This window comes from Oryx dammah, unplaced genomic scaffold (genome assembly GCF_014754425.2).
Source record: "Oryx dammah isolate SB20612 unplaced genomic scaffold, SCBI_Odam_1.1 HiC_scaffold_26, whole genome shotgun sequence".
NCBI lineage: Eukaryota > Metazoa > Chordata > Mammalia > Artiodactyla > Bovidae > Oryx > Oryx dammah.
Window position 1 is genome coordinate 21,407,161 of NW_024070210.1, and position 9,395 is coordinate 21,416,555.

The window sequence follows — 9,395 nt, forward strand, 5'->3', positions numbered from 1 at the left end:
ACTGTCCCTCTCTTGGCTATGGAAACCTAAGTAACCTGATGCCAAAATCAGGTAGGGTCACACACAAGGGAAACCGTCATAAAAAACTAAGTCATCATTTGCTTTTAATACTTCACACGTCATCCATCTTTTGACTAGCCTGGAAATGTCAAAGGTACCAATTTAAAAAAAAAAAAAAAAGCTCACCATACCTCACTAAGGTGGCTTCTCAGGTGGCTTTAGTGGTAAAGAATCCACATGACAATGTAGAAGACATAAGAGATGTGTGGGCTGGATTCTTGGGTCAAGGAGATTCCCCTGAAGGAGGGCGTGGCAACCCACTCCAGTATTCTTGACTGGAAAATCCCATGGAGAGGAGACTGGCAGGCTACAGTCCGTGGAATCTCAAAGAGTTGGACATGTCTAGGACACACACACCTATCTCACTGCTAGAGCATTCCAGATGAGGGATTTTAAATGTATCAAAAGTGCATGGGGAAGGAGAAGTAGGTAGCCATACTTCCTTCAGACAAACACACAAAAGCAGTTTTATAACCTTTTATTATCAATAACAAACAGCTGTCTTAACGTCTTTGCCAGACAGCTGTTGAAGGGTGGGTGGGTGGACACCCTTAACCCTAACAAGGAAAACTCAAGCCTTTATATACAAGCAAATTAAGAGCTCTTTTAAGTGTCCAAAGCTGTTAATTAGTTTAATTGAGGCATTAAACCAATTTTGCATTAACTATCTGAATAACCAGGAACTAAAACGTTCAAAATTTTTCTAGTACAAAAAAATTAAATTTGCTTTAGTAATAAAAGAGCTCTGTCAATATACACAAACTATATACTTCAGACATTCACAAAAATGTGAGCAGAAGGCTTATCAAAAGACATTTAATACAATTGGTTTGCAACAACCCCTGGTGGTCCACATCTACAAAGATATCCAGCCCAACCCACCCCCCTCCAAATCCCACCCCACAGAAAAGCACATACTTACCAGAATTTTTAGCAAGTATGGTTTTGGATTTTTTTTTTTTTTTTAAAAAGGCCCCTAGGGCAAGTTATTTACAGTTTAATTGCCACTGTCAACTGATCTGGACCTTGACCGGGACCGGGACCGGGACCTCTGGCGATCCACAGATGCTGGAGACTTAGATCTACTTGAAGAACCACGTTTCTGGCTCTTCTCAGGCACAGGAGACCTACTAACAGAACGAGACTTGCTCCGGCTCCGGCTCCGGCTCCTGGACCGGCTGTAAGACTTGCGACTCCGGGAACGAGATCGGCTACGAGACCTCGAGGAACTCCTAGTACGGGAACGAGACCTGCTTCGTGACCTACTAGAAAGAAAAGAAAAAAATAAGTAGCAGACCCCCACAAATCCCTTAAATAAAACTATGACTTAAAAATATTAGAGATACCTGTGCCTTTTGCTGCCTTCAATTAATTTGATTTTTCTCCCATTTATTTCTTTTCCAGAAAGTTTTTCAATAGCATTCTTTAAATCACCATAAGAGGCAAACTCAACTACCCTACAAAGAAAAAATACACTATTTGTAAAGTTACATACTTCTTATCATCTCACAAACCATTATCAGTCTAGTTTAATTACTTTTTAACGTTCATTTTACTATCACTATTATTGAACAGGAAACTTCAACCTCCAAACCGTGGACATCTTAAGCCACATAATTCAATAGGAGTGAGGAGTTTTCCTATCCACTACAGGAAGATCAATAACATCTCTGACCTCTACTTTAGCCACCTGATGCGACGAGCTGACTCACTAGCAAAGACCCTGAAGCTGGCAAAGACTGGAGGCAAGAGGAGGAGATGATAGAGGATGAGATGGTTGGATGGCATCACGGACTCAATGGACATGAGTATGAGCAAACTGCGGAAGACATCGAAGGGAAGTCTGGCGTGCTGCAGTTCTTAGGGTTGCAGAGTCAGACATGACTTAGCGACTGAACAACGTGACCTCTACCCACAAGATGCAAGCAGTAACCTCAATTCTGACAATCAAAATGTCTCCAGAAACTGCCACATGTACCCTGAAAAGCAAATTCAACCCTGATTGAGAACTGCTGCATTTCAGGATGTCCAAATTTTGAGAACACTAACTTCACAGTACAACTTTCAGAACATTTTAAAAGGCTCTCATATGCCAATACATACTCACCCCTCATTTAATTTAGGTCGATGTGCATCCGCAAAGGTTACTTCCCCAGCTTGTCTCATGAAATCTTTGAGATCCTTAACACAAGATGATCGAGTTAAGCAGAGAAAAGGAAACGTGACACACAAACAACCACAATGTATAAAAACAAGACTACTGAAAGAGAAGATGTTAGATAAAGTACAAACATGGTATTTACCACACTTGTAGTCTATCAGAATTTTAAAATAATATATGTCAGGGCACGAAATAAGCAAATAGCATATTGCTTTTAAGCAAAATGCCAGAGGAAATTTAGATTTTAACATTAAAGTAGTATTAGTCTATACTGAGCTCAATACAAAAAGAAAAAAACAAAACAAAACAAACAAAAAAAAACAAAAAGAAACAATACATATTTTTAAAGTAAAGACTAAAGTAGAAATTTTATATTTAAAAACAGAACATTTACAAGACACCAGTTATTTTGTGCCCCATATGTCATTAAAAAAGTTTACTTTACCTTTATTATTATTTCCCTAGGCTAGTCAAGCAGCAAACCATTTATCGGTCGGAGAAACCTTCATGACATATGCCCGACTGGCTCTTCGCCACCCACTTGAAGGATACTACCCAATCGATGGAAGCCTTTAATCGCACAGCCCTCCCTATTAGCAGACTATTGGCGGATGCAGACAGGTTCTACTCTTGTGTAGTTACCAAGGACCACTTTACTGCGATCAGGATTCCAACGACCACCTAATTTCGAATCTTTCAACTCTTTTCGACCAGGACCTCTTATTCGGAAGCGTTACAGAAGACAGCTCTCAACTTAGGGATCAGATCACGTTATCAGCGCTCTGGGATCGCTGCAACCTGGCACTTCAAGGAGTGCACCGATTACGTCTAGACCGGCAAACACAGATCTAGAGGTGGCCAATTGATCACTGTAGGAGCTGACTGGCAAAGTCAACCAGGCCCAACCAAGAGTGACCAAGACAACGATTAGGATAACCCACAGGCACTCCTCGTCATAAGGCCAACGACACAGATAGGCTGGCAAATAAAGGGTTTAATATTTGGTTAAAATTGATTTTTAAAAACAAGAAAATATATCCTCAAAACATTTACATTTGATCACTAGCATTAAAATTTGAAATATCCCCCAATTACATTTAATTAAAAATTTTAAATTACAATTAAAAGTCCATTAAAGATAAAACTACTTTTAATAAAACATTAATAAAAACATTAACTACCCACTAATATTTAAAAAACCACATCAAAATATCTCAAAACTGTGTTTCAACAAACCTGCCAGCTGACTCTTGAAGATAAATTCTCAACTATAAGCCGATTTTCTGTTCTTACAGGTGGAGCATTTCTGAGGAAGAAAATGAGTACTCACAATGGAAGAAATGCAGCAACGTGCACCTACTGTGTTCAGTTGTGGACAAGTTCAAGCAATCAGGTATGACAAGCCATTCAAATGACTTCCACCAACAGTTTCTGCATTATTTTATGACTCACGCTTATTAGAAACAGTAGACTAATACATGAATGACAAAATTGATTATACATATACAGCAAAATCACTTTTGCTAACAACTTTAGAACGTTAAGACTCCTCCAGTAATGCTTGTGCAAAGCAGCCATCCACCATTCATCACATACCGTCTATCATTTCGAGGTCTGCGACTACTAAAACGGTCTGAGTAGCGTCCTCTACCTCTTCCACCTCGAGATCGAGCCCTAGCATGTTCAATTGTAACCCTACAGGAAAGGAAGAAAAATCTTCATTATCCACTTTAAGCTACATAAGAGATCTATTTACAAAAACACCTAGCTTATCTTTAGAGTGCTAAGTCATAAAACTCAAAATTATCACCTTTCACTGCAGAGTTCTTTTCCATCAAGTTCATATACAGCATCATCCGCATCCCTGGGATCTTCAAATTCCTAAAACACAAATATATATATATATATATGTATAATGCTTAACACTGCTTCAAAACTCTATTCTACAACACATTAAAACCACTAAATACCTGTGAAAGAGTATGTTAATGACAACAGCATATAAATTAAGCCCAATCACAAAGGGACCGGAAATGATTTCTCCAGCCAGCAGTGAAATTCTTTTCTCCTTTAAGAAAATTCACTACTTTAAGAATGCATATTTCCCAAACATACTCTATTGGGACTCAGAAAACTCAAAAGCACTGCTTATAACAATCTTTACCCACTAACAACAGAAAATTCAACCAGTTCTAAACACTTACCACAAAACCAAAGCCTCTTTTCAGATCAATATCTCTTATTCGTCCATACCCCTTGAAGAATCTTTCCACGTCTTTCTCCCGGGCCGCCGGATTTAGCCTCCCGATGAATACTCGACAGCCACTCATGTCCGGCTAGTACTTTCTGTCAGGAAATAAATTCAATTGAGATAGTACCAGTGAATGTCAGAGGATTGCCTGGTCAAGGGACCAAAAACATAAACAGCATAAAATAAAATGTTTACCCGGTGATGTTATAAACAAGATTGCCAAGAGTGCCTCTTATTAGGCCGGGTCCCTTGCAGACAAAATTAAAACTCGGCTCCCAACACGATCCTTCCCTGGGCCCAGACCGCAGCAACCGCAACGCCCACTGCCGCCTCTGGAACTGCGCAGCCGCACACTGTCCCCGGCTCTTCTGGCCCCCTCCCATCTGCCGCAGTTAGGAAAGGCCGAGAAGTGCGGGCGGAGCCGACCCCGCCCTCCGCAAGGCCAGCCCAATGGCGACGGGCTGCACGCGCGTCCCGGGAGCGTCACAGCGGGTGGAAGCCGGAATCTCGCGACGCCACCGCCGCGCCTGCGCAGACGGCGGCGGGTGGCCGCGGAGTAGCCACAAAATGGCGGCCTCGGAGCCGGCGGTGGGGAGAACCGCGCGCGCCAAACCCCCCGTTCCCTCCCCCTCTCCCGACCCCACCGCTCCGGATCACTGTACCCACCCTGGGACAGCCCCGACCACACCCCGAGCAAAGGTCTCGGCCCACTACTCCCGGGGTTCAGACAGTGAAATAAAAAGGCAGGGAGGGGCGCACGACCCCTCTGTAAAAACGACCCTGCCCAGGACCGCCCTTCCACCTTCAGGTCCCCTCACACAATACCCAAAGGGAGACGTGCCCCAGCGCCCACCTCGAATAAACTGCGCTCATTGGACGCCGTCCTCCGCACAGAGAGCAGCCCTGACCACTCGCGATCTGAGCGGCCATGAAGAAGCCTCGATCCGAGAAGCCTTTCCCTCAAAGTGAGCCACTCACCTACCGGACAGGATCTTTGGCAGCTGAGACCCAGAGAGGTCCGTAGTCTGCGATAGAGCCGGCCGCCTCCCCGCAGACCAGGACTCAACTCGTCTACGTCTCTCCACAACTGACGCACTTAGCTGCTCTGGCGTCCCACAAAATGGAGGGCGCGTCCCTGCGTCACTTCCGGGACCGCCCTTGACAACACCCCTTGGGTCGCGGGACAGAGGTGTCAACAGGGCGGGGCGTATTTACGGTGCTGGCCCATGTGACCCTGAGTTGAGGTGGGCGGGGCTGAGGGGCGGGACATTGTATGGGCGTGGCCGTCAGGTGCTCGGGGCTGGGAGGCCACGGCCCACAACGTTCGCACCTCCGAGGCAATGACGTTCGGGTCATCATCCAGCTCTGTCGTGTCCGACTCTTTGCGACCCCATCAATCGCAACACGCCAGGCCTCCCTGTCCATCACCAACTCCCGGAGTTCACTCAGACTCACGTCCATCGAGTCCGTGATGCCATCCAGCCATCTCATCCTCTGTCCCCTTCTCCTCCTGCCCCCAATCTCTCCCAGCATTAGGGTCTTTTCCAATGAGTCAACTCTTCGCATGAGGTGGCCAAAGTACTGGAGTTTCAGCTTTAGCATCATTCTTTCCAAAGAAATCCCAGGGCTGATCTCCTTCAGAAATGGACTGGTTGGATCTCCTTGCAGTCCAAGGGACTCTCAAGAGTCTTCTCCAACACCACAGTTCAAAAAGCATCAATTCTTCGGCGCTCAGCTTTCTTCACAGTCCGACTCTTGCAACCATACATGACCACTGGGAAAACCATAGCTTTGACTAGAAGGACCTTTGTTGGCAAAGTAATGTCTCTGCTTTTGAATATGCTATCTAGGTTGTTCATAACTTTTCTTCCAAGGAGTAAGCGTCTTTTAATTTCATAGCTGCAGTCACCATCTGCAGTGATTTTGGAGCCCCCCAAAATAAAGTCTGACACTGTTTCCACTGTTTCCCCATCTATTTCCCATGAAGTGATGGAACCTGATGCCATGATCTTTGTTTTCTGAATGTTGAGCTTTAAGCCAACTTTTTCACTCTCCACTTTTACTTTCATCAAGAGGTTTTTAAGTTCCTCTTCACTTTGAGCTTCCCTGGTGGCTCAGAGGTTAAAGAGTCTGCCTGCAATGCAGGAGACCTGGGTTTGATCCCTGGGTTGGGAAGATCCCCTGGAGAAGGAAATGGCAACCCACTCCAGTATTCTTGCCTGGAGAATCCCATGGACACAGGAGCCTGGTGGGCTACAGTCCACAGGGTCACAAAGAGTCGGAGGCGATTGAGCGACTTCACTTTCACTTTCACTTTCTGCAATAAGGGTGGTGTCATCTGCATATCTGAGGTTATTGATATTTCTCCTGCCAATCTTGATTCCAGCTTGTGGTTCATCATTACCCCGCCCGTAAAACTACCCTAAGGCAAATGGTCACCTTTTTTATCTGAAGTTTTTTTTTAATACCCAAAAGAGTACTGGGTGAAAGAAACTGGGGCTTGGTAAAAAATGTCTGACCATCTCTGACCCCTTGCTCCTTAGCTTCCTGCATAATATTTTTTATAAAAGAAATCAGTCTTTCAATTGCAATTATTCTCTGCATTCTGTGTTGAATATGGAGGCAATGTCTTGTGTTTTCACTCACTAAACATTACTTTTGCTGCAATAAGAGTAATCTGGAAAATATTTTTCTGGGGTGAAAAACAAAAATAATGGTGCTATCCACCATTTAAAAAGTTGCTGCTCTCAGCCAGAATTGGTGTGATTTTCTTCAGGATTAATTTTTAAATAAAGTATCTTGATTTATTTAACGTTTAAAAGTTTCTGACTTCTACAAAGGTAATTGGTCTTGAGTAGAAGATCATGGCATCTGGTCCCATCACTTCATGGGAAATAGATGAGGAAACAGTGGAAACAATGTCAGACTTTATTTTGAGGGGCTCCAAAATCACTGCAGATGGTGACTGCAGCCATGAAATTAAAAGATGCTTACTCCTTGGAAGAAAAGTTATGAGCAACCTAGATAGCATATTCAAAAGCAGAGACATTAATTTGCCAACAAAGGTCCATCTAGTCAAAGCTATGGTTTTCCCAGTGGTCGTACGGTTGCGAGAGTCGGACTGTGAAGAAGGCTGAGCGCCGAAGAACTGATGCTTTTGAACTGTGGTGTTGGAGAAGACTCTTGAGAGTCCCTTGGACTGCAAGGAGATCCAACCAGTCCATTCTGAAGGAGATCAGCCCTGGGATTTCCTTGGAAAGAATGATGCTAAAATTGAAACTCCAGTACTTTGGCCACCTCATGCGAAGAGTTGACTCATTGGAAAAAAGCCTGATGCTGGGAGAGATTGGGGGCAGGAGGAGAAGGGGATGACAGAGGATGAGATGGCTGGATGGCATTACTGACTCAATGGACGTGAGTCTGAGTGAACTCCGGGAGTTAGTGATGGACAGGGAGGCCTGGCATGCTGTGATTCATGGGATCGCAAAGAGATGGACACGACTGAGCGACTGAACTGAACTGACTGAACTGAGTGCCTCGTGACTTAATCTGCTGTATTTTAAACCATTTGTCTTCTGCAGTGAGTTTTTCTGTGAAAACTGTTGAATAAGTTTCCCTACTAGATTTTCTCACCAGCTTCTCCAATAAAAAAAGTCATATTTCATGAGTAGAATTACTCTCCCTTCTATGTGATTCAGCAGTAGTCTGTGTACACCCCAATAATTCCTTCATCACTGACATAAAAAAGATACATATTATTCATGTTTTGTTTTCCAGAAATGCCTAGAAAGACTCAATATTTGTAGAAGATTAACATTTTTTTCTCAAGTGTTCCTGTTCCTATATTAATGTTTCAACAAAATGACTTGGCATTCTTTTCCTAAGATAGCCGAGTAGCAAATCTATAGTAAAGGAAAAAAGATACAGAGAAATAAGATTAAAGTCTATCAAAGTCATCTCTTTGGGAGACTTTCAGCATAACTGGAATGTTTCCTTCATTACATCCCTGATTTTATCTAACTGGCAATTAAAAAAAAAAAAAAACCCACCTCAACCTGTGTCACTCGTTAAAGCTGCCCCATCTCACCTCTCCTAAGCCAATATATTTCGCTACAGACCAAGTAGTTTCTTGCTGTTTGGTTTTTTGGCCACACCTCGAAGCATACTGGATCTCGGTTGTGAAATGTCATTTCTGCATCCAAGGATCAAACCCATGTCCCCTGTAGTGAAAGCTTGGAGTCTTAATCACTGGACCAACAGCAGAGTTCCAAGAGCAGGTAGTTTTTACACTCTGAGGTGCCACTTTCTCAAGCTCTCATTCACCTACAGCCAGACCTCCACCCTACCTCTCCACTGAACTGCTTTCAATGTTCATCATCAATCCAGCTACAAAATCCAGCAGCGTCTTTACAATTTTCAGCCTCCTTAATGAAAGCTGCCATTCATTTTCCCTTACTGTGCACCACATATAGTGCTTGGGACTTTGGATTGATCAGCCAATTCAGCCTTTGTACAACTCTCTGATGTCAGTTCATATCCTTTTTTTTTTTTTTTTAATGTGTTGAAACCAAAGCTCAAAGTTACACAGCTGGAAATGGTAGGACCTTGATTCAGCCCCAGGCACCTTTTCTAAGTCTGTGGATCTAAGGGATTTTCTTTCTAAAGTTAAATGACACACTCAAAGGGAAATTAAAAAACCTATAGCATTTTTTTTTAAATCAGGAGAGCAAATTTCACATCATGGACAAGTAACTTCAGCTATATTTTTGTCTCTATGTTACAAAGGTGTGAGCTAGAAGGTGTAAATGGATTCAGCATCAACTCTTACTATCAAGGACCAAAGCATCTGGTCTGTGTTACAGGTGACATCCATAGGGGAAGCAGTTGAGCCCATCAGCGAAATGTGCAGAGCTGGAATCAGAT

At 43.4% G+C, this 9,395-nt stretch overlaps 1 protein-coding gene across 9 annotated transcripts; it reads right to left on the reverse strand.

The window, feature by feature from the left end:
• Positions 1–523: 523 nt before the first annotated feature.
• SRSF5 (serine and arginine rich splicing factor 5) lies at positions 524–5,615 on the reverse strand. Of its 9 annotated transcripts, none has more exons than XM_040226195.1 (9): positions 5,451–5,596; positions 4,668–4,720; positions 4,426–4,567; positions 4,032–4,102; positions 3,818–3,916; positions 3,458–3,527; positions 2,168–2,241; positions 1,407–1,517; positions 524–1,325 (listed from the first exon to the last, which is right to left on the reverse strand). In XM_040226195.1, exons 3-9 carry the CDS (start codon positions 4,549–4,551, stop codon positions 1,058–1,060), a joined length of 819 nt encoding a protein of 272 aa, XP_040082129.1. In that variant the 5' UTR covers positions 4,552–4,567; positions 4,668–4,720; positions 5,451–5,596; the 3' UTR covers positions 524–1,057. The 9 variants fall into 9 exon arrangements, 8 of the variants coding, with proteins under 8 accessions (XP_040082129.1, XP_040082128.1, XP_040082132.1 ...); XM_040226194.1 differs by having other exon boundaries at positions 5,326–5,596; XR_005718642.1 differs by having other exon boundaries at positions 2,168–3,527; positions 4,668–4,855; positions 5,451–5,604.
• Between the last annotated feature and the right edge of the window lie 3,780 nt (positions 5,616–9,395).

Excerpts from the sequence above, each read along its gene's own strand:
- SRSF5 (XM_040226193.1), bottom strand. The coding sequence starts at position 4,551 with ATGAGTGGCTGTCGAGTATTCATCGGGAGGCTAAATCCGGCGGCCCGG. Across the intron at positions 2,242-3,457 it reads CTTCAAGAGTCAGCTGGCAG|GATCTCAAAGATTTCATGAG; the intron begins GTTTGTTGAAAC and ends TCTTGTGTTAAG. Across the intron at positions 1,518-2,167 it reads CGACCTAAATTAAATGAGGG|GGTAGTTGAGTTTGCCTCTT; the intron begins GTGAGTATGTAT and ends TTTTCTTTGTAG.